Consider the following 25529-nt stretch of genomic DNA (forward strand, 5'->3'; position numbering starts at 1 on the left):
AGGAGCAGTAGTAGGCTGGGTATGTAGTGTAGGTGTATAGCAGGCTGTGCCATCCAGGTTTCTGTAAATGCACTGTATGATGTTCACACAATGACAAAATAGCCTGTGTTTCTCAGAACATATGCTGTTGGTAAGCCTTGCATGACAGTAAGTGAACAGAACAAAGATCTCTACCTTCACGGAGCTTATAGTCAAGCATCAGACTTGTAAAGCACAGACGGGTGCCCAGCTCTGTGCCCAGGAAGTCTGGAAATAGGGAACATAGTAGATTCCTTAGGCAGCCTCAAACTGGGTGGCTTAAAACAGCCAAAGTTTATTCTGTCATAGTTCTGCAGGCTAGACGTTCAAAATCAGCGCCACGCTCCCTCCAAAGGCTCCGGGGAGGGTCCTCCTTGCCTCTTGCAGCATTTGGTGGATGCTGGCAATCCTTGGCGCTCCTTGGCTTGTAGCTGCATCACTCTGTTCTCTGCGTCCGTCTTCATGTGGCCTCCTCCCTGTGTCTGTCTGCGCCTCGTCTGTCTGTGTCTCTGTGTTCTCTTTTTACATGGACACCAGTCATTGGATTAGGGCCCACATTAATCCATTAGGTCCTCATTTTAACTTGATTGTATCTGTAAAGATCCTGTTTCCAAATAAGGTGACATTCTGAGGTGCTGGGTAGACTTGAGGTTTTTTTTGGAGGGTACTGTCTAATTCATTACAGGGGCAGGGGGGGGGGCTTCCATTTTTCTATAAATTCCCAGGAGATACCAGTGCCTGTGGTCCACTGATGACAGTTACAGGAAACGTGGCCCATGGATCAGCAGGGGAGCGGAGTCCCAGCTGGGGCAACTAGTGGGTAGCGGTGGCGGTTTCTTTACTGACCTGTTTGGGCTACATGTCAGCATCAAGGTGCCCAGGAGAATTAATCAGAAGGAACCTGGACGTTGGGGATGGGAGTCAGAAGAGCCCTATACAGGTGTGCCATAAATCAATGAATAGATTTTGAGGCTGCAATTTAGGAATGGTGACCCAGGAAGGCAGGAGGAAAGATCTAAGGGTCGGGCCTGTTCCGGAGAATCAGCATGGAAGTGGGCATGTGGAAGGCGACCCCTGCCCCTATAATGAGGATGGGAGAACGAGGGGCATCAGCTGTGAAGGTGTATGGGAGGTGGTCATATTAAGAAGTCACTGAAGTGAAGAACTTGGGTGGGTGGAGTGATAAAAAGGCCATGAGTGTTGTCCATGGGGTCATTGGGAGGGCTCAGCGGCAGAGGTGGGAGGGGGACCCCCGAGGGGTAGGCAGACACGTCTTTGGGCACAGTTGGATGCCTGGCAGTGGCTCTGGCTCCTGGGAATGAGGAGGTGACTCTGGAGCCGGCCCCTTGTCATTTTCTGAGTTCAGTGGGCTGGCGAGAGATGTGGTTGGTGGCTGGGGGTGACCTTTCTCTCTCTACTGAAAGGAAGCTACAGGCTGGACATCAGCAGGAGGGGATGTCACTGGCATTTTTTACTTCATGTGCCACAGGCCACCCTCTTGAGAATGTTGAAATCGTGTACCGCACTGATGTTGATCCTTTACTGAAAATGCCTCCTTGGGTTTATGAAGCAATGGGGCGCAGGGGAAGGGGGTGATCCTCCGGCCTTGCAGGGCCTCCCAGGTTGCTGGCTTGTACTTCTGTAGCCTCTGAAGAACCAACCTCCCCCCTCCCCTCTCTTTTTCCCTTTCAGTTTGCAAGTCTCCACTTCCTGTTGGTCACCTCGGTTACAGGTGGTGTTTCTTCACGTCTTGCTAGTCTTTGTTCTCAGGCAGACTCAACCCTTGGAGCTGTTTCCCAAGCAACTGGCCCAGTGCCTGGAGCCCCAGCCTCCCTCGGGGCAGCAGTGGGCAGCAGTGAGGATGAGCATGGCCACGGCGGGATGCACAGCGGGCACCAGAGTGGTTGTCTCTCCGTGGCCGGTGTGGGAGAGCAGCTCAGTTCTGCTCTGCACCTTGGGCTGTTTATGAAGCAGTTGCCACACTCAGAGCAGCGTCGCCTCCCAGGCCTGGCCAGCTCCTCCGAGGTCCAAGATTTGCCACCAGCCTGCAGTGCCACCTTAGCCATCGCACTCCCATGCCTCAGTTTCCTGGGTACTAGTGCTACCGCTGCCCAGGCCCACCTCAAGAGGGTGGGGAGTGGGGTGGAGAGCCTAAATTGAGTCACAATTGTCAGGGGTGATAGTCCCACGAGAGGGAGAAGTGTGTATGTGTGTGTGTGTGTGTGCAGAGAAACAAGACCGGAAAGACAGATACTGACACGTATACCTACTCAAAGTGATCTCCTGCTGGTGGGGTTGCTGGTGCTTTTAATGTTCTTTGTGCTCATCTGTATTTTCTATAGTGATCAGGTATTTTATAACTAGTTCAATATGTGTAATATATGATATATAACTTATATAAAGTTGACGTAAATGTGTGTGTGTGTATACACACACACACACACTTTCAAATTATACATATGTATAAAATAGAAGGTTGCATAAATGTTTTCATCATAATGAGCAATTCCAAATACTCATGAAGACGAGAGGGGAGATACAGGATACTCTGGGAGCTGTATTCCAGGGGAAGAGAAAGCTCCGTTGTTGCCTCAGTCTACCCAAAAGCAATAGAGGATAGTATAGTAAGGAGGCAGCAGGTCAGTGTTTATAGAGAATTGGAAGCTTCCAAAATTATAAATATATATAATATACATGTGTGTATAATCATACAGAAGAGATAGGGCAGGTGGGGGATTTCATCTTGGGCCCAGTCCTTGGACCTCCCCCCAAGGCGGGGCCCCAGCACTCGGCTGCCTGAGGCTTCTGGGAGCTGGTACCTGCAGCCTCTGTGCCTCCCCGGGCTGTGTGGAAATTCTTACCCGGCAGGTCTGCAGGTGGAAGCTGTGGTTTTTAATCTCAGCGAGCTTTTCAGTCAATCTCTCAGCTGTAGAGTCATCCAGTTCTTAGGCTTCGGGCCAGGGATTTTTACCGGAGTTTCACCATGCAGATGCGCTGGGGCTTGGTTGGGGCTGAGTTTTCCCCACCGCACCAGTGCCCAGCCGCCGGCACCCTGAAGCGCCCCCGCCCAGAACAAGCTGCCTGGGGTGTTGTTACTCTGTCTCCCAAAAGGTGGGGGCTCATTGTCTGTGGATAAATAAATTTAACCTATAGTTTCCCAAAACTATGTACGTTTTTTTCCTGAACGAATGTTTCAGGGCCTCTGATGGGCTAATATATGATTCCTTTTAGGAAGGAGCAATGTAGTGTTCATTGTTTCTCAAACTAACGGTCCACGGCACCCTTTTCTTTAGGGAGTGTGTCTTGGGACTGGGATGTCATAAAACACATTGAGAAACATTGCCTTTTAAGTGACTGAGTGTAGAGAGTGCACAATTCATAATTCTTGAGGCTTCCAGTCCTCTGTAAACATTGAGCTGCTCCTGCCTTAGTAACCCCCTGTTGCTATCACGTAGACTGGGGCGCATGCCACCCGAGGCAAGCACAGAGCTTTCTCTTTCTCCTGGAACTCAGCAGCCCGAGCTTCGTGTACCTCCCTCTGGTCTTCACGAGTATTCGGAGTTATTCATTATGAGTAATAGTTATATTCAACCTAATATTTGGAGCAAATCACCTTTTCTTTTCAAGTATCTGCCATTCCACAAATGTGGAGGTTTTGGTCATTATTGAGCATCTCTTTTGGGTCAGGTATTGGGGTCATAGGGCTGAACAAGGCAAACCCCATTCCTGCCTTCATGATGTTTCTTGTCGAGGGGTAAAGAACAGTAGGATGGATGGATGGATGGAGGATGGATGGATGGATGGAGGGAGGATGGATGGATGGATGGATGGATGGTGGATGGAGGATGGATGGATTGATGGATGGTGCATGATGGATGGATGGATGGATAGATTGATGGATGGTGGATAATGGATGGATGGATGGATGGATGGATGGTAGATGATGGGTGGGTGGATGGATGAATGGATGGAGGATGGATGGATGGAGGATGGATGGATGGAGGATGGATGGATGGAGGATGGATGGATGGAGGATGGATGATGGATGGATGGAGGAGGATGGATGGATGGAGGATGGATGGATGGAGGATGGATGATGGATGGAGGATGGATGGATGGAGGATGGATGGATGGATGGAGGATGGATGGATGGATGGATGGAGGATGGATAGATGGATGGAGGATGGATGGATGGATGGATGGATGATGCATGGATGGATGGATGGATGGATGGAGGATGGATAGATGGATGGAGGATGGATGGATGGAGGATGGATGGATGGAGGGAGGGAGGGAGGATGGATGGAGGATGGATGGATGGATGATGGATGGAGGATGGATGGATGGATGGATGGAGGATGGATGGATGGAGGATGGATGATGGATGGATGGAGGAGGATGGATGGATGGAGGATGGATGGATGGAGGATGATGGATGGATGGAGGATGGATGGGTGGAGGATGGATGGATGGATGGAGGATGGATGGATGGATGGAGGATGGATAGATGGATGGAGGATGGATGGATGGATGGAGGATGGATGGATGGAGGGAGGGAGGGAGGATGGATGATGGATGGATGGAGGATGGATGGAGGGAGGGAGGGAAGGAGGGAGGGAGGATGGATAGATGGATGGATGGATGGAGGATGGATGGAGGGAGGGAGGGAGGGAGGATGGATGATGGATGGATGGAGGATGGATGGATGGAAGATGGATGGAGGATGGATGGATGGAGGGAGGGAGGATGGATGATGGATGGAGGATGGATGGATGGATGGATGGAGGATGGATAGATGGATGGAGGATGGGTGAATGGATGGATGGAGGATGGAGGATGATGGATGGATGGAGGATGGATGGATGGAGGAGGATGGATGGATGGATAGGTGGAGGATGGATGGAGGGAGGATGGATGGATGGTGGATGGATGGAGGATGGAAGATGGATGGATGGATGGAGGATGGATGGATGGAGGATGGATAGATGGATGGAGGATGGATGGATGGATGGAGGATGGATGGATGGATGGAGGATGGATGGAGGATGGATGGATGGAGGGAGGATGGATGGATGGAGGATGGATAGATGGATGGAGGATGGATGGATGGATGGATGGATGGAGGATGGATGGAGGATGGAAGATGGATGGATGGATGGAGGATGGATGGATGGAGGATGGATAGATGGATGGAGGATGGATGGATGGATGGAGGATGGATGGATGGATGGAGGATGGATGGAGGATGGATGGATGGAGGGAGGGAGGGAGGGAGGATGGATGGATGGTGGATGAAAAGTCCTTGATGCTTGGGGAGTATCTGATGGGGCCATGACCAGGAAGCACTCTTTCTAGATGTGACTTCTAAGCTGAGATCTGAAGGAAGAGTGGGTTAATAGTGAGACGATTAGAAAATAACACAGTGCAGGACACGAAGGGTTAAAATGAAGACTTCCCTTCTTCCCCTAATATGAGAAACCAGGGGTGACTGGCTGAACTTTAACAGTGCAGGTGACCTTCAAACTCCTCTGAGGTTAGCCTCAAAGAGCCGGCAGAGCCCGTGATGAGCAGACGCTGAATTCTTTCCCCCACCTGTCCAACAACAGTGACAGGCTCGGGGTCTTTTCCCTGCACTTGGGCTGGCCTGGCTCATACTCCCTAGCACATCTGAGCCCAACAGAGGTGTGGAGTGTTTGCCACCTCTGCCAAGGTCAACACACTGGGCGGGGCAGGGGCAGTGGAGAGGAGATACTCATCTGGTATCTTCGGAAGCCTGTCCAGGCAGCCCTGCCCCCCCCCCCCCTGCCTGTAGCTGGGTTTGGGGTTTCATGCGGGTCGTGATTCACTTGTCCTTGGCCTTTCTCAGAATGCTGTCCTCTCAGGCCGTCCTCTTTCTGCTCGGGACTCCCAGGAAGAGGTCTGGGGCAGCAAGAAGAGGGGTTTCTAAAGGACTGTAGCCTGTCTTGACTCCCACCACCTCCTTCCCCCCAGGATGACTCCTCTGGTCTCAGGAGTGCTGGGGTTTCCTTTCGTTATCCCAGGGAAGGATTCAGGGCTAGGTAAGTGACACCTGGGGGAGAGAGGGCATGTACACAGGCAGGGGGGATCCCCCAGTTGGTATTTCCTCAGGTCACACCTGTGTTGATCACGCAAAACACTCCATTCAACAGATATTCCATAGCCCTAACTGTGTGCCGGCACCAGGGGTAGAGTCAGGACCAGGAGAGAGAAGTGGCCCCCCTCTCTCACGGAGATCACATTCTGGGGGAGCGGGAAGGACAGCAAATTAAACAAGCAAACACTTCAGTCCACAGTAACTGTTGACTGTGGGGCCATATCGGGTGCTGGTGAGTGGCATGAACAGAGACCCGGAGACAAACGGGCCAGACGTCCAAAATGAGGGTCTGGTGACGTCACGGCACAACCTGGCAGTGAAACGCTAGGCAGTCATTGAAAATGTTGTTCCGGCCACGTGTAGAGGGGACCCGGGGCAGCCTTGTAAGTTATGACGCTGTCCTGTAAACGTTTACCCAAAGAAACGTCTGAGGAATCCACATAAAACGCAACAGCACTTCTCTCTATGAGGGATTATAAGTGATATTCATTTACTACTTTTGAAAATGTGCCAGCAAACACAGACTTTATAATTGGTAAAAAGAAAGACTATCGCCTAGGCAGGGCTCGGTGCCTTGTGGGGATGATGCGGGGTGTTGAGCATGGTGCTGGCGTGGGGGTGAGGTCATTACAGGGTTACTTTTGTGAACGTGATTGTGTGGGGTTGACGGGAATCTCAGGGATACAGTTTGAGTCGGGCCTTAATACAGTGCGTATCTATCTGGTCCCTCTATTCGTTTTTTCCTTTAAACTGGAAACACGTAACTGAAATAATAAAGTGGTTATATAGTGAACTTTTTTTTTAAAAAAAAATCCAGACAGTGTTGAAAAGCGTGCAAGGAAAAATCACACGAGGTCCCAGCACTCTGAGATAATCAACGTTAACAGTCCCATGTCTAATGATTTTTCCTAGCCTATTGCTATTATTTTAAAAAATGAAATAAACGACTGAGATAACAAAAGCGGGTTTTTGTAAGATGGACCCCCCCCCCCAGAACCCCGTCAGGGCCATCTGTCCCTGAGCCCCCGCCTAGTCATCTGCTCACCTGAGAGCATGCGCTGGCCTGTGTGACTCGGCGTAAGGGCCAGCAGCCTGGGAGGGCGAGTGGGCAGCCTTGAGTCTCCACCCCCTTCATCTGTGCCCTCCCCACAGCCTTTCTGCCGGCCACACCGAAGCTTTCCCCGCCCGCTGAGAGAAGGTCACCCTGCCTGGAGGAAGGTCACCCTGCTTGGCTGGGTTCCTGCCGCCTTTCCGGCCGCTGGCTGCGGAGTTCCTGCCAAGTGCCTGCCTAATCCTGGAGAGCCGGACCGGCCGCCCGCGCAGGCCGCTCTTTTGTTTCTGGGATCCAGGCTGCTCAGCAGAAGGGGCTACTTCATGCGCCCGGCGGCGGCCTTCGAGCCGGCTCGGGTCAAGAGTGCTTTGAGGGGAATGTGGCTCCTTAGAGCACAGCCCTCGGAATGAATGCCTTTCCCCTAATTGGGTTAGGGAAGTAATCAGCTGGACGCAAACTAAACAGGTCCAGCATGCTGGCGGCCCACAGCCTCGTTCATTTGCCAAAGAATTGCCCTTCTCTTAGTGATGGGAAGAAGCCGAGGCTCGGGGCTCCCAATTCCGCTCGGCTTGGAGTTCTGCGGAGCGGGCATAGGCAGGGTTCCTTTCCTGCCAAGGTCCCCAGGAAAGGTCCATTCCACCATACAGAGGTTCCCCTGAGAGCCCCACAGTGGCAGAAAGCTCAGCCCATCTGAGGTTTGATTGCCCAGCGTGAGGGAAAGGCCATGGATGTTTGCTGAGTGCCACCAAACACTTTACATTTACGGCAGCGTGACCCCTGTTTCAGATGAGGACACGGGGTTTGGAATGCACATGCTCGAGGTTAGTGGAGTGGAGTGGAGATCCCCCCAGAACTGCCCGTCCCGACAGTCTCTGCCAGGCTGCTCCCCCGTATGTTGGGGGAGGAGTGTATTTGATCCAGGGAGGAATGTCCCTGTAGACTTTGTTTTTTTAAGCAGTTTTAGGTTCACAGCGGTATTGAGCAGAAGGTGCAGGGATTTCCCATCTATCCCCTGCTCCCACACCTACAATGCCTCCCCCATTATCAACATCCCTCACCAGAGTGGGACCTTTGTTACCATCGATGAACCTACATTGACACATCATTATCCCTCAAAATCCATAGTTTATATTAGGGTTCACTCTTGGTGCTGTACTTTCTATGGGTCTGGACAAATGTATAATGATGTGACCACCCTGATGGTCTCATTCACAGAGGTTTCTCTCCCTAAAAATCCTCTGTGCTCTACCTGTTCATCCCTCCCTCTCCCCTAACCTCTGGCAACCTCTTGGTGCATGGGACAAAGCTCAACAACTGAGCCACATGGGCCGGGGCGGCTAACTCCTTCTTGACATGCATTGTTGCCCATTTCAGAGGTTCATAACTTCCTTTTATGCACCCGTGGCTTCCTGTGAGAATCTGCCCAAGCCAGTGGACCCTTTTCCCAGGGAAGCATGCAGAAGGGAGACCTACAGTGTGTTGCTTTGAGCTCTGTTCTCCCAGTTGGCACAAAGGAAAACCCAGAAAGAGAGAAGTTTGGCTGAGTGGAGCAGGGCGGGAAGTCAGGATGTTGCGTATCTGACGTCTGTTTCGGGGCTTTGAACGGCCTTCATGAGGGCAGTGCAGCCGGGCCTGAGTTCACTTGGCTAATTTTCAGTAGCTGCTGGGACGAAACCCAGGGATCTGTGATTGCGGTTGCTTCTTGTCAAGAGCCCGAAAGCCTTAGGGCTTAGAGGAAGTACACAATTAGCCAGCAATCTGGGGGGGCTGCCGGAGGGTGGGGAGGCGGACTGCTGTTGCAGGGAGCTGCAGCCCCATGTTGGCTGCTGCTACCAGCTATCTGGCCATAACCCAGGAAGAGGCTGGCTGAGAGATCGACACGCACGGCCACTCTGCCTCGGTGGATGCCCTGCGCTCAACCCTTCAGTGGCTCCCTATTGCCCTCAGGACAGGACAGGTATCTTAGCAGGGCATATAAGCCGGGACCCTGCCCACCCTCCCAGCCTGCTTTGACCAGGCATACCCCCCTAGTCTGGCTGTTCCGAGCTCCCTAGCTTCCCAGATGGGACACCTTTGTGGCTTTGCTGGTGCTGCTTTTCCTGCTGAGCATTCTTTCCTTCCTGCGTCCTCAGTAGGTCAAGGCCTAGGCGTCCTTCCAAATCTTGGCCAGATAGGACTCTTTTCCCTGAAGTCCCCACTGACCCGCTACTCCCTCCAGTTCACGGCACCTTCCGCCCCGCCCAGGGCACTCTATCTCTGCTGCAAATCAGCCCTCCTTTCCTCCCTTCTCTGCCCTCCCTCCTCTCATTTCTTCGTGTTGAGTTATGGGCACCTGACCATGCTTTAGGCACATGAGGGTGATGGGAAAACAAGGTGAGATCCCGCCCTCAAGGAGTTTGAAGACCCATGGCTGCCAAATAAATTAATCAAATCACGGAGGTGAAGAATATACAAAGAAGTCAGCCCACAGAATGGGAGAAAATGTTTGTAAATCATCTGTCAATCAGTGAAGCTGGGGGTAAAAGCTCCTCTCTATGATTAAGAAATAAATAGATAGCCCTGGCCGGTTTGGCTCAGCGGTTAGAGCGTCGGCCTGCGGTCCAGAGAGACCGGGGTTCGGTTCCTGCTAAGGGCATGTATTTCAGTTGCAGTTTGTCCCCAGCTCTGGTTGGGTCATGCGGGTGGCAGCCACTCGATGTGTCCCTTTCAGGTTGATGTTTCTCTCTCTTCCTCTCTTTCCCGCTCCGTCTGAATAAAAAATGGGAAAATGTCCTTGGGTGAGGATGGATTAAAAAAAAAAAAGGGATGTACTAAAAGATTTCCTGTCTCAGTTCTGTTGCTGCTTAAGGAAGGCCGGAGGAGGGGGAAGTGTTGTTGTACAGTATTTCAGACTTGGGTTCTTCCTATGTAAACATAAGGAGAGCAGCTGATTTATTCAGGCTTTGAACATTTTCCATAGCAAAGCTCTGGGGCTCCCAAGAGAGCCGTGCCCTGGCCTCGGGCCCTCTGGGGGACGCAGCCAGAAGAGAAGAGATCCCAGCACGAAATCTCCACTCCACCTCCACTTTCCCAGCAAAGATCACCCAGCCCTCAGAGAAGATGGGGGCTCTCGCCGTGGCCAGAGCTTTTTTCCCTAGTGCTGATCAGTTTGAAACTCTGTAATTGTCTTCATTTGATCACCATCTCTCCTATGGGGCCGTAAACTCCTTGCGAGTGGGTGATGTGTCCATCTTTTTTTTTTTTTTTCATAACAGCTTTACTGAGATACAAGTCACGTACCGTAAAATTCACCCCTTTACAGTATATAGTTCAGGGCTTTTTGTGTGGTCACAGTTGGTCAACATCAACGCTATCTAATTTCAGAATGTTTTCATGATCCCAAAAGGAAACCCCAACCATATCCATTAGCAGTCACCCCCCATTAACCGTCACTCCTGCCCTCGGGTGCCACTGATCTGCTTTCTGTTTGTATAGATTTGCCTGCGCCAGACGTTTCATAGAAATAGGATCATACACTAGGTAGCCTTTTATGACTGGCTTTTTTTCACTTAGCAACTTGTCTTCCAGGTTCATCCATGTTGTAACATGTATCAGTACTTTGTTTTTAAAAATCTTTTTTTTTTTTTTTATCCTCACCCGAGGACATTTTTCCATTTTGTGTTCAGATAGAGCGGGAGGGAGGGAGAGAGAGAGAGAAACATCGATGTGAAGGGACACATCGAGTGGCTGCCACCTGCACGACCAACCAGGGCCGGGGACAAACTGCAACCGAGGTACATGCCCTTAGCGGGAACCGAACTCGGGCCTCTCTGGACCGCAGGCCGATGCTCCAACCGCTGAGCCAAACCGGCCAGGGCTTAAAAATCTTTTAAAAAACTTTATTTATTGATTTTTAGAGAAAGAGAGAGAAACACCAGTTCGCTACTCCATGTTAGTTGTTATTTATGCATTTGTTGGTTGATTTTTTTTTTTTTTTTTTTGCATTTATCTTCAGATAGAGCGGGAGGGAGAGAGAGAGACATTGATGTGAGAGAGACACATAGAGTGGTTGCTACCCACACGAACCCAACAGGGCAGGGACAAACTGCAACCGAGGTACGTGCCCTTAGCAGGAACTGAACCCTGGACTCTGGTCCACAGGCTGACGCTCCAACTCCTGAGCCAAACCTGCTAGGGCCGTTGGTTGATTTTTGTATGTGCCCTGACCTGAGTTTGAAATAGTCATGTAATGACCCGCAACCTTGGCATACCGGGACAGTGCTCTGATCAGCTGAGCCACCTGGCCAGGGCAGTACTTCACTCATGGTTTTGTTTGTTTGTTTTATAGTGTATTGATTTTTGGAGAGAGAGGAAGGAAGAGGGAGAGAGAAAAACATCCATGTGAGATCGGCTGCCTCCTGCACGCCCCCCTGTGGGAATGAGGCCTGCAACCTGGCCATGTGCCCTGACCCGAATCAAACCACGGCAACCTTTCGGTGCCCGGGAGGATGGATGCCCAGCCAACGGAGCCACACCGGCCAGAGCAGTGCTTCATTCATTTTTATGGCCTAATGATATTATTCCATTGTGTGGATATGCTACGTTTTGTTTTGTCTTTTCATCATTTGGGTTGTTTCCATTTCGATATTATTATGGAAATACTGCGGGAACATGCGTATCCATGTTTTTATTTCTCTTGGGTATACACTGAGAATTGGAATTGCCGGGACACGTGGTAGCTCTATGTTTCACGTTTTGAGGAACTAACAAACGGTTCCCACAGTGGCTGCCCCAGTTTACTTTCCTACCAGGGGTACGAGGGTTCCAGTTTGTCCACATTCTCGCCAAGACTTTTATTTTCTGTTTTTGCTTTTCTAATAGCCGTCTGAATGGGTGTGAGGTGGTATCTCATTATAGTGTGATTTGCCTTTTCCTAATGATTAGGGATCTTGAGCATTTTTTCACGTGCCTGTTAGCCATCTCTGTATATTTAGAGAAACATTTATTTAGTCCTTTGCCCACTTTTAAGTTGGATTGTTTACCTTTCCATTGTTGAGTTGTAAGAGTTCTTTATATATTCTGAATACAGTCTCTCACTGATGTATGATTTCCAAACATTTTCTCCCATCCTGTGGGTTGTCTTTTCAATTCTCTGATAGTGTCTGTGAAGCTTGAAAGATTAATTTTGAAGTCCAGCTTAGCTGGGTGGTTTTTTTGTTGTTGTTGCTTCTGCTTCTGGGGTCATAGTGAAGAAACCATTACCTAAAGTTATAGTTTTGCTTCCGTTTTCTTGAAGAGTTTTATAGTTTTAATTTTACATTTAGTTCTGTATCTGTCTTATTCCAGATTGTATGCCCAGTGCCTAGAATAGTAGCCTGATGTATAGAAGGTACTTGATACTAAATGAAATGAATGAATTACTATCTCTTGAACGAATGAATGAATAAGTGAATGAGTGAATGAATGAGAAGATGTCTCCTCGTCTTAGAGCTGTTGTAAAGTCCTTAAGTAAAGTCCCGTGGCTTTATACAAAGGGAGGGCACCAATTTGTCTTAATCCCATCCCCCAATGAACCTACCAGCTTCTCCTTTCCTATTTAAAAAAATATATTTTTTCTTTATTGATTTTTAGAGAGAGAGGAAGGGAGAGGGAACGAGAGATAGAAACATGGATGAGAGAGAACATCAGTTAGCCACCCACAACCTGGGCATGTGCCCTGACTGGGAATTGAACCGGAAACCTCTTGGTGCATGGGTTGACGCTCAACCACTGAGCCACACCAGCTGGGTTCCTTCCCTATTTTTATTCAATTTTGCCTCTGTTTAGTTTCCCTATTTGCCAAAAGGTTACTAAGACATTTCCTAAATAAATCGTGCCTAGACATGGTTAACTTGTAAATATGATAGCTATGTAAGAAAATTTTCCCTGTCATAAAAATCTTGGTTGGTTTGATATTTTGTTGTTTTTTTCTTGTGTTAGACAAATAAATTCAGGTAACATGGCAGTGTATAAATTACAAGGTCTAAGTTGCCTCCTGGGGGAGGGCGTATGGAATATTTTGGGAATTCTTTGGACTATTATTTTAACAACCGTTTTACGTTGAATTTTTTAAAAATTGTCTCTCACAATCCCAGCCACAGAGGGAATTACACTGTGGACCCTGAGAGGTAACCACGTGCTGGGTGCTTTATATTCGTCTGTCATTTCATCCTTGGCTGCTGAGGAAGAAACAAGGATGAAGGCAGGTGACCGGGGGTCACAGCTCAGTTGAGTAGCAGAACCCACATTTGGATGTGAGCCTCCCACATCTCAGTAGGTAGCATTTCCCTGGGAATGGAGCCGATTGACTCCTTCACCCGCCCCTGTCATGGTGAAGGTCCCTGACACTTTCCAAGCCTGTGCTCCATGAGGGTGGACGGGCCAGTCCAGGAGTTTCTGGAATCGAGGGGCTGCCATCTGAGGACTCGAAGGAAAGCGAGCAGGGTATGGAGGGATTCGGTGGCCCCTCGCCAGCCAGCAGGTGGGCTCCGATCTCTCGCTTTTCTGGGGCATCCAAGGCTCGCGGGAGGCAGCCCTGACCCCCCTTCTGTTCTGCCTGTTCCAGGAACTGAAGCTGCCTGCCTTCCGAGCCCACTCCCCGCTCCTGAAGAGCCGCCGGTTCTTTGTCGACATCTTGACCCTGCTGAGCAGCCACTGCCAGCTCTGCCCTGCGGCCCGGCACCTGGCTGTCTACCTGCTGGACCACTTCCTGGACCGCTATAACATCACTACCTCCAAGCAGCTGTACACCGTGGCCGTCTCCTGCCTCCTGCTCGCAAGTACGGGGAACCGCTTCCTCCCTGAGCCTGGGCGCTCCCAGGTCTCGGTACCTTTCCGGGGCTGTCCCCACCCTCTGTGCTCGTCCTGAGCTGAGTGGGAACTAATGTTGTCAGTAATAATCATCAATATTTTCTTTGGCATCTGTAATGTACCAAGCAAGCTAAGTGATGAGGATTTTATCACCTTGATCTTTTCTTAAATTCTATTTTTATCCTCACCCAAGGATATGCTTGGGTTTTTTATAATTGACTTGAGAGAGAGAGGAACAGAGAGAGAGAGAGAGAAATCTCGATCGGTTGCCTCCCATATGCACTCCAGCCGGTGATTGAACCCACAACCTAGGTATGTGCCCTGACTGGGAACCAAACCCGAGACCTTTTGGTGTATGGGACCATGCTCCAACCAACTGAGCCACCTGGTCCGGGGGCCTTGCATCCTAGACTTTTAATTGACACCTACTTCCCCACTAAACAGTGAGTTTCAGGGAGCGAAAGGAGCCTGGCGCATTGTAAGACCTCAACAAAACGTATTTGTGGGATAAATGAAATGAATGGAGCGGGGCTTTCTTGAGAGCTGGGCCTCCGCACTTCCCCACTGGCCTTAATGCAGAGGAGCAGAACACCCCAACGTGGCCAGCAGCCATTATGACATTTCCTTGACATCTAGTATTTTCTCCTTAAAATGCAGTTCGATTTTACAGTCTCCACCCCAGACTGTTAGTGTTCTATTTTATTATACGGGCACCTCCCCCACCCTGGAGTCCTACCGATGCTGCAGAGAGACAACGCCGCTTTCTCCTGTGGCTTTGTCTGCTCCCGGCACACTGCCATGAACCCCGATGGGCACGATCACCAAGTTCCAGAAGCTTTAGACTTTTCAAAATTCTGTCTTGTTTTCCACCCTGGCACCTTCCACCTGCTGTTATTTATCATCCTGGTGGCTGCTTTGGGTTCATAGCCTTGAGATGTGTGGTTTTTCTCTACCTTGAGCCAGCTAGATTTCCCGTGTTACGCAGAGGAGCCAGCCTGGCTGAGTCCACCCTGTTTGCTACTTCGAAGTCCCAGATCAGCACGCAGCTCTCTTTGGTCTTGGGAAGAGACATCCCTGTCAGCGGAGGGCAGAACGGGCATCGCATTTCAGGCGGCCCGGGAGAAGCCTGTGCCGTGGCCTTTGGCCTGCTGCTGTCTGTGATCTGTGGGCTGCATCGAAGCCCTCTGGGGGCAGGGGACTTGGATTTCCATGGGGCCACGCAGGCTCTCCCCCAGCGTCTGTCTGGGGAGCTGGGATGTGAGACACACACTGGAGACTCCTTTGTGCTGCTGGGGCCATGGCCGAGGGAGGGGGCCCTGCAGACAGAGAGGCAGACGCCCCCACCCACATGTCTGAGGGCAGCAGCCAGCCTCGGGCGGCAGAGCTGGGATTTTTCGGGACACCTGCCATATGCTCAGAGGCCTAAGGAAAGAAAAGTTTCCATGACAGCCTGAAATCCTATTCATTCCTCCCTCCCCTCTCCCCAGGCGAATGTCAGCCACAAGGGGGGTCACCTTGCCTCAGGACGTTTGAAGTTCTGCTGATTCTATACCGAGTAATTCCCTGATAGATAAGAAGAGCCACAATTCTACTTGCCCCCACCTGTCAGTTCTTAGGTTTTGAGAGCTGCTTCCAGACAAGGGCCTTTGCACAGATGGAACCTTTTCACCTACATACAGGCCCTTCTGTCTCCGTAAAACAGGGGTCAGTCCAGGACCCATATCTACAGGCCTAGGGAAGGAGGTGGGAAAAGAAACAACCTGCAGGTTGTCCTGAGGTGGGCGGGTGGCAGAGCACCCCGTTGTCATGTTCGAGTTCATTGTTTGGGTTTCCGACTTAAAATAAGCAGACTAAAAATAGTCTAGCTATAAATATACTATCAATCGAGTAGACCCACTCTCCTTTAATCTTCCAGGTCATAGAGCACCCCTCTCCCAAGCGTCTTTCTGTAATTTACTTAAAAGGATAATTTGGAAAGGCAGAAATCCCCCAACTTTCAGGTGAGTTTGCTGAGACAGCGCAACATCATCCTCAGTCACTCTGGCGACAGCAGCCTCGTTGCTTGGCTGGTGCCAGTCCCTTTCCACACACAAGCAGCCTATGTGCTGCCATCTCCTCATTCTGTAGGTTCAGAGAGGTTGAATAACTTGCCCAAGGCCACACAGCTCAGAGTTTTATTTTTGTTATTTTTTTATTGAGGGAAAATTCATACCGTGACATAAAATTCGCCATTGTAACCGCTTCACAGCGAGCCGTTCTGTGGCACTGAGCACATTTCACACTGTTGTGCAGCTGTCGCCTTTGTCTAGTTACAGAGTATGTTCCTCATCCCGAAAGGAACCCCCGGACTCGTTAAGCAGTCACTTCCCATTCCTTCCCACCCCAGCCTCTGGCAACCACTCATCTGTTTTCTGTGCATACAGATTTGCCTATTCTGGATATTTAACATAAAAGGAATCATAATGTGTAGCCTTCTGTGTCTGGCTTCTTTCACTTGATGTTTTCACGGTTGTTTGTATTGTAGCATGTATCAGTACTTCCTTCCTTGTTATGGCTGAATACTATTCCATTTCATGGATGTACCACCTTGTTTATTCATTTGTCCACTTGATGGATATTTGGGTTGTTTTCTCCTTTGGGCTATTATGATGAGGGCTGCCAGATTCTCTCCCTTCCTCCCTTTCTCTTTCTTTCTCTCTGCATCTGTTGCCCATCCCGGTCTCCAGAGAACTTCTGGGAGCAACAGGTTCTTGTGCCTTCTTCCAAAATTGATCTAGTCTGTTTTCTAGAAATGTTCCCAGCCTATACAAACACATAGTCAAGCCTCGTGATTCGAAGATTTCATACCTGCGAATCTGCCTACTCCCTGAAATGTTTTTTTAACCCCCAAATCAGTCCTCACAGTCTGTGGTCATTCGTGGACACGTGTGTAGCAGCCAGACATGTGAGTTGCCCTGCTTGTGCGTTCCCAGCTGAAATGCAACGAGGCAGCACCTGCCTTCGTATCTCAGCTCTCACACCTAAAACAAGTCCTTTTCTCCGTCTCTTTAGTGCCACATGGTCTCATTTTTTCAGCTTCTTGGTGATTTTGCTGTTTAAAGTGACACCCAGCCCTGGCCGGTTTGGCTCAGCGGTTAGAGCGTCGGTCTGCGGTCCTGAGAGACCCGGGTTCGGTTCCCACTAAGGGCACGTACCTCAGTTGCAGTTTGTCCCCGGCCCTGGTCGGTTGTGCGGGTGGCAGCCACTCGATGTGTCCCTTCACATCGATGTTTCTCTCTGTTCCTCTCTCTCTCTCCCACTCTTCCTGAACAAAAAATGGAAAAATGTCCTTGGGTGAGGATAAAAAAATAAATAAATAAATAAAATAAAGTGATACCCAGTCATAGTGCTCAGTTGCTGTCTAGAGGTCCTGAGGGCAAGAAGGCTGTGGTGTGCCGTTTGGAGAAAATACGTATGTTAGATAAGCTTTGTTCAGGCATGAGGTACAGTACTCTTAGCTTAGGTTCCATGATAATGAATCAACGATAAATTACACAGAAATACACAAAACATGGTTACGTACTGATAATTGTGATCAGAGGCTCACAGGAATCAACCTAACCCTGGATCTCCCCTAAGGAGTGTGCTCAGTATTCACTAGTTCAGTGTTGGAGTGACTTTAGCATAATTATTGCGAGTAACCGGAATCGACTATATATTACACAACTGGGTTTATACCTAAGGTGCTTTCTTCCTAGTACAACAACCCCAGCACCCACCCCTGCATCCCTCCTTTCCCCTTCCCCCCTGCTTTGATCATTTGGCAACTTGCTTCTGAGAAGCAGCTTCTTTGTCTTTCCCATCAGTCTGTGTGGATTTACCTTACTCCTTTGATGGACTGCAGAGTGTTCTGTAATAGAAACATTGTCGTCTTTATAACGATCCATCTGTTAATTGAGTTAGATTGACGTCATTTTTTGCCACTGCTAGATACAATATAACTGTCCTTTCCCCTGTATCTTTGCACACCTCAGTGAGTATGTCTGTGAGACACATTCCCAGAGGTGGAATTGTTTGAGTTAAAGGGTGTGTGCATTTATGATTTTGATAGTGCTAAATTGCCTTGCAGAGGTTCCAACAAAACCGACATGGATGAGATCCCTTTTCTCTTAACTTGAACTTAGTTTGTGGGAGCCCGTGGAACCACGCCTTCCACTGAAACAACAAACTGTCAGGAGAGGAGTGGTTTCCCTTCTCCATCCTGGCCCCTCCCCAGGATCCACTGGTGGCTTTTCTTCTGTGCTCCCCCCGGGGAGTATGTTTTCATTTTGCCTTCCTGCCTCGTCCTGTCTGGGATGTCCAGGCAAGAAATGAGTCCCCAAACCTATTGCTTTGAAGGCTCCTACAGCCAGAAATCGTTAGCCACGTCTCACAGGGCAGGTACCAGTAAAAGCCGTCGCCTGCCGGGCGCTTGTGCCTGGGCCTCGGAGATTCTAGGAGAAGCCTGTCTTTCTCTCAGTAAACCACTTTCGCGCCCCAGCACCCACCCCTGCATCCCTTCTTTCCCCCTCCCCCCTGCTTTGATCATTTGGCAACTTGCTTCTGAGAAGCAGCTTCTTTGGCAGCTGGGCAGCTGGGCAGGATGGGGTCACCCGCTGGAGATTTGGGAAACTTGAAAGAGGTCTTAATCCCTCTTGGTAGAAAGGATGAAGGATGGAGCTGCCCTCCTTCCCTGGGGAGCTTAAGCCCACGCTGGGGTCGCTTCAGATGCCTCCGGGGCACTAATTGTAAGCAGCACCTGCAAAGGGAGTGATTTTTCCGGGTGGCCTTTTTCAGGGGTGTATTTCGGACAGAGCAATGAGATTTACTTGCAGGATTAAACCCGAATCTGAGAGGAAATGTGGCCGCCCCGTGCAGGAGATAATTTAACAGCTTCTTGTGTCTCACACACGAGTGCCCGCCTAGGAGGAACATGACATTTTCTCCCGACCACGGTTTCACATTTCCGAAGTCGGGATAGGGCTTATGTTGGATGCGTGCAGGTAAGGTGACAGTTATTCATTGTTTCCTCTGAAAGCAGCTGCAGCATCAGTGAGACACCTTGTCATCCACGGCATCTCGGTGGTGGCCACCGAGCACAGGGCGGACAGGAAAAGTGGTCTGTCATGGGAGGGCCACGTTGCACAAATGCGGGCTCGGGGCTGCGGGGTTCAGCTCAGTGAGCCAGGACATGGTGATTTCCCAATTCCTGTTTCCATCTCTGCAGACCGGCAGGCTTAGAGTTATTTCTGGGGAAGAATTTTGTGTGAATGCCTGACAAACAGCTGGCTGGGCTGGAAACGCAGAAATTGTACAGTTTGTCTTAGCAAGTCTGTTGCCCAGACCTGTTTGTCCAGAGCCTGGGGTTCTGGACTCTTAGGGTTGTGTGTGTGTGTGTTGTTGTTGTTTTCCCGTGCGGGGGATGGGGATTTTAACCTGCATGAGTTCATTGAACATGCAGTGTTTAGGAGCCCTTGACCCCACACAGGTAGATCATTCAAAAACATTTATTCAACCTCTGCTGTGTGCCAGACGCTGTGTTTAGCCTTGGGGAGACAGTGGCGAATGGAAGGAATGTGTACAGTCTTTGTTGCTGAAGAGGATTCATTTCACACACATGTGCCTACTATGCACTGAGCCTGCAGACAGGAGCACATCACAGACAAGTCTTCGTCCTAAAGAAGCGGCCTTCAAACCAGGCATGGGCAATAAGTCTCTGGGTCCATGCCAAGAGTAAGCTAACCGCCCTTCTAAGAAAAACCCGTGTCCTTCCTGTTAGGAGAATAGCAGCATGGCTCACCCAGTCAGTGGGAAAATGACTGGGACGTTCTCTGCTCTTCATGCTACACGCAGTGTGGCTGCTGGAGCTAGGTGTTGGTTTTTCTTTTCTTTTTTTTTTTTTATCCTCACCCGAGGACATTTTTCCATTTTTTTTTTTTTTTTTGCTCAGGTAGAGTGGGAGGGAGAGAGAGGAACAGAGAGAGAGAGAGAAACATCGACGTGAAAGGGACACATCGAGTGGCTGCCACCCGCACAACCGACCAGGGCCGGGGACAAACTGCAACCGAGGTACTCGCCCTTAGCAGGAACCGAACCCGGGTCTCTCAGGACCGCAGGCCGACGCTCTAACTGCTGAGCCAAACCGGCCAGGGCGGTTTTTCTTTTCTTTTTATTTGCTTTCATCTTGAACCCTATCTGTAGTGAATACTTGTGTCTTGTAGTACCTTCTCCCCTCGTTACGGCCAGGGTTGCGCTATACCCCTTTGCTATTGCTGATGTGGATGAGGATGGACTAGAGCCCTTCTTCATTTCGTCCTTTATTCCCTGGGAGAACCACCCTGAGGATTTTCCAGATTATAGCTCGTCCTCGCCTCGCCTAGGAGACTGCATAGGGTGGAGAGTTCACTCCCCAGCTCACAACAGCCTACCCTTCATCACTGGGCACCCCTGCCTGGTGGGCACTGGCTGTGATGGTGCCGCAAGGCAGCTCCGGCTGGTTTAAAACGACTTTCAGACCCGAAGGAAATATACCAGCCTGCTGCACCCCTGGGTGGGGAGGTGAGAGATTGTTTTTATGGTAGTTGTGTTTGCTTGGTTTTTCAAGATTGTCTTTAAGGAGCTTGCCTCTCCCTGCCTTCTGAGTCGTCATTTTAATTATAAGTGTTTCAGTGTCTAGACAGGAAGTCTCCTCTCTGTCACTAACATGTTGGGTTTCTGGAACTCTTCTAGGGAAGTTTGAGACCTCCTGACCCGTGGGTACTTGTAAAGCAGATTTATGCCAGGGTAGTTTTGGACTAGGGCAGATTCGTGTTCTGGAACCTTCTCTGGCAGTTACTCTGCCAGTTCTGGCTTCTAGGGTCTCAGTGGCATCTTGTCTTTTGAGAAGTTTAAACTGTTTTTCCCTCAGTGGCAGCGTAATCTTTATTTATTGTAGAATTTTGGAATATAGGAAAAGGAAAGAATAAAATAAAAATTAGTTGTAGACTCAGTACATGTTAAAATATATAATCAAAATTTGAGGGAGGAGGACAGATTCTGGCCCCAGTGATCATGGAATGGCTAATATTTAATGCCAGGCAGTGGTCTGAGTTCTTTGCACGGATTTACTTGTTTAATCCTCAAAACAATTCTATGTAGTAGGCAGTACTATTTTTCCCAGTTGACAGAGGAGGAAACCGAGGCCCAGTAAGTTAGGTCACTGGACCCGGGGTACACGGCTAGGATGGGGACCCAGGTAGCTGTCCCTGAGCCTTCGTTCTCAGCCACTACACGACAGTGCTTTTGTCCTGTAGCAGGTCACTTCTTCCTGTGGCTGGGGACTCCCAGCTGCCCTTTCTGAGCCAATGTTAGCTGACCTGGATGAAAACTTCAGCTCTCAGGACCAGGTCTCAGATCCGGAAGCAGCTCCCCTTCTATCCTTGCCAGGAATGGCCAAGATCGCCTCTTCTCTTCCTTTTTCCCGCTCCCAGCAGAGGTTGGAACAAAGGACCCAGGACCTGTGATGCCCACGCCTCTGGCACTGTCCAGAAGGACTCGCTGTCTGCTCTCCCTGGAGCTGAGGCCCCAGGGAGTGTGGTCCAGAGCAGCCCCTGCTAAGTTGGGCGTGACCATGCTGCACCGCAGTGACAGGAGGCAACTCCATCTCTGCACACAGAGCCTGGCTCGACCTCGGCTCTAGATGCCAGCGGTTTATAGGACAAGTGGCCCCTGCACCACAGCCCCTGGTTTTACTTTTATTTATTTAATTTAATTTTTTAAAATCCTCACCCAAGGATATGCATATTGATTTTAGAGAGGGGAAGAAAGAGAGAGAGAAGAGAAAAAAAAACAAAACATCATTGTGAGAGAGAACATCCACTGGTTGCTCTCCGTACATGGCCCATCTGGGGACCGAACCCACAAGCCAGGTATGCACTCTTCACCAGGAATCGAACCCACAACCTTTCAGTATACGGATGACACTCCAACTTTCACTTGGCCAGGACCCACAGCCCCTGCTTTTAGACAGTCGGTGAAATTATTTGGATCTCTCTTAAATCAGGGCACAGAGAAGCCAGGCATTGGCTGGGGCCACTGTGTGAAGCCCTCATACCTGTTGCTTCATCCTGGGGGAGGGATGTCTTCGAAGCCAGAAGGGAAGCCAGTGTGTGTGACCAGCTGGCTGAGTGCCACATCCGACCTGGGAGGCATTTCTACAGTTTTCTCTTGAAGAAAAAAAATGGTCCACAACCGTATCTCTAGCCTCTGTTCCCAGAGTGGTACTCAGGAATTGATTCAGCCTGTCAGCAGTGTGCATTCATTCCTGCATTCATTGTCTGTTGAAAACTACTTCGTCCCAGAGACGAGATGGGGCCACGAATAGAACAACTCTAATTTTTTTTTTTTGCATTTATCTTCAGGTAGAGCGGAGAGAGAAAGGGAAACATCAATGTGAGAGAGACACATCAGCTGGTTGCCACTCACATGATGCCAACCGGGGCCAGGGACAAACTGCAGCCGAGGTATGTGCGCTTAGCTGGAACCGAACCTGGGTCTCTCTGGTCCTCAGGCCGATGCTCTAACCACTGAGCCAAACTGGTCAGGGCAACAACCCTAATCTTAAGAGGAAGGATCAAGGCATAGTAAGGGAGCTTCTGATTAGGTGGAAAATACTGCCAGCCTCCTGGGGTTGTTACCAGAATGAACGGAGTGAGCTTGTGTAGGACATCACAAGTCCATGGAGGCTTCCCCTCCCCAGGGACCGCCGGGGTGTCAGGTGCCTGCAGGGCTGTGGTGGAGTCTGGCCCGAAGCTGCCCTGCCCTCTGGAGCTCACATCCTGGTGTGTGGATTTTTTGCCTCTTGCTAATGAGCTGTATGACCTGGGGAAGTCCCACCCCAGTGGGGAGGACCTATCTGGGAAAGGCTTTGGACCCCACATTCCCCTTTACCTCCTCTGTAACCTTGGAACCAGCAACAGGAGGGTGGAGTTCAAGGTCACAGTCCAGGAGAAGGAAGCTGAACCCCTGTAGCATCCACTCTGGGTGTCCAGCAGAGCCTGGCCAGTAACTTTTGCCTGTTTTTAAAGGCATTGTACATTTTTAGGAAAGAAAAATAGCCAGCTGTTGCTTTAAAAGCTGGTTCTCTTTGGCCTCATCTCTGAGCCTAGGTTTAGCACCTCACTGGGCAGCAGGTAGCCCTGAATGAGGCCATCAGTGGGCACCTTGCCGGGCATGTGGGGGGATTAACTAGAAGCAGCAGCTGTCTGCTGGAGAGCTGAGCCTGGGCATCAGAAATGGGGCGACACTGACTTTTTATAGAATCCTGTTCTGTGCTGCTTACCTTTTTGTTTAAAGATTTTCAAAGGCAGGGTAAATGTGGACAATGGTTAGAGCTGGGGGATGCATTCATGGGGGTTCATTATAACATTCTCCCTCTCTGTATATATATTTTTTTATCCTCATCCGAGGACATTTTTCCATTTTTTGTTCAGATTGAGTGGGATGGGGAGAGAGAGAGAGGAGCAAGAAACATCGATGTGAAAGGGACACATCGAGTGGTTGCGACCCGCACGACCTAATGAGGGCCAGGGACAAACTGCAACCGAGGTACGTGCCCTTAGCGGGAACCGAACCCGGGTTTCTCTGGACCGCAGGCCGACGCTCTAACCGCTGAGCCAAACCGGCCAGGGCCCTCTCAATATATTTTAAATTTTTCAACATAAAGACTGTTTTTGTTTGTCTCATTTAAGCAATTCAAAGTATTGTTTCTCTTGGCCTTAATTCAGAAAAGTCAGAAATCCGGTTGGGTCTGAATAAGGCTTGATCGCTAGGACAGTAGATGGAGAAGGAAAAGCCAGTGTTTAGAGTACCAGTTCAGAAAGAAAGTAGAATGGTGGTTGCCAGGGGTCGGGGGAGGGGAAAGGGAGTGATTGTTTCGTGGGTATACAGTTTCAGTTTTGCCAGATGAAAGGAGCTCTGGAGGTTGGTTGCACAACAGTGTGAATGTACTTAATGCCTCCGAACTATACAGTCAGAAATGGTTAAAGGCCAGTCTGTGCATATCCCTGCTGGGCTTCTGGATGGACAGTGTCTTGCCGCCGTGGCCTAGTGTGTGGTCAGGTGTTTAGGTCCCCTAGTTGTGTGACCTGCCAAGAACAGCCTAGGCTGTCTGTGCACCAGCTGCTGGGATCTGTGTGAGCAGTGGGTCAGCTGGGTGAGCAGAGGGTCTTAAAAAGCACCATTTGCAGGTTTCACCATCACTAGCAGCCACCAACACTAAGAGCTCATGTGGGTGAGCTGGCCCCCCAGACCCAGGGTGAGTGCTTTGATAGGGTTAGGATTTGCTTTTTTGTTGTTGTTTTTTAAGAGATTAGATCTTTTTTAAAAAAAATTTTTTTCTTTATTGATTTTAGAGAGAGAGGAAGTGAGAGGGAGAGAGAGATAGAAACATCGATGAGAGAGAGCATCAATTGGCTGCCTCCTGCACATGGCCCCCACTGGGGATCAGGCCCACAACCTGGTCATGTGTCTTGACTGGGAATCGAACTGGCAACCTCTTGGTGCATGGGTCGATGTTCAACCACTGAGCCACACCAACCGGGCTAGGATTTGTTTTTTTAATCTTAAAAGTGTGTTGATAGGGCTCCTGCTGTTCAAATTTAGGGCAACATCCAAACAGAAAACTATGGATAGAATGATAGAATTGTTAAAAAAAAAAAAAAATTTTCAACCCCAGAGTAGTAATTTATTCTGGAAGGTAGAGATAGTCTGTGGATATCAAACCATTGAAGTTTTTTTTTTGGGAAACAGGATATTCATAAATTCTCAAGGTGACCCCTCATAGACTGCTTATTAATTTCACAGGAAAACGGTACCATACACATGGAGCGATCTGGTGTCACCGCCTTAACCATGCCCTCAAATGTAGCCTCGCTCTTGCTGGGACAAACTGACGTTAGATAATTGCTGATGTGATCCAGGAAGAAGCACAAAACATCATCTCTGTAGTTTTCTTGCCCAAACTGTTTGATCATGAGGAAGCAATCAGACAGTCCAGAATAGGAGGCCAGTGTTGTTGTTTTTTTGTTTTTTTTTCCACTAGACAACTGGCCTGAATTTATCCAAAGAGTCAATGTCACAAAAAACAAAGAGAAAATGGGACTGAAGAGACATGTGAGCCTTGTTGGATCCTGTGACTTAAAAAATAAATAAAGACATTTTCAGGACCCTTGCAGAAAGTCAAATATGGATTGAATATTAGAAAATGTTATTGCGTTAATGCTTGTGTTCTTAAGATTGCTAATAGCATTATGATTATGTAGGAAAATGACCTCAGGGATAGATGCTGAAATGTCTAGGGGGTTATGTCACATATGCAACTTAACTAGCAACGATTGAGCAGAACTAATATTTACATACATACTTGCACGCATGCACGCACACACACACACACACCCCATACATGGTTCAAGCAATTAGTGAATCTGGGTGACGGGTCACCTCAATTCATTCACCTTTTCT

General features: G+C 49.4%; 1 protein-coding gene across 1 annotated transcript in view; it reads left to right on the forward strand.

Annotated features, from left to right (window-relative positions):
• Positions 1-25529, forward strand: part of CCNJL (cyclin J like) — a 49525-nt gene that overhangs the window by 15827 nt on the left and 8169 nt on the right. Inside the window, exon 3 of the mRNA XM_036241868.1 lies at positions 13768-13981. Coding sequence (XP_036097761.1) covers positions 13768-13981 — 214 coding nt within the window. The remainder of the gene's footprint in view (positions 1-13767; positions 13982-25529) is intronic.

This window comes from Molossus molossus, unplaced genomic scaffold, assembly GCF_014108415.1.
Source record: "Molossus molossus isolate mMolMol1 unplaced genomic scaffold, mMolMol1.p scaffold_m16_p_4, whole genome shotgun sequence".
NCBI lineage: Eukaryota > Metazoa > Chordata > Mammalia > Chiroptera > Molossidae > Molossus > Molossus molossus.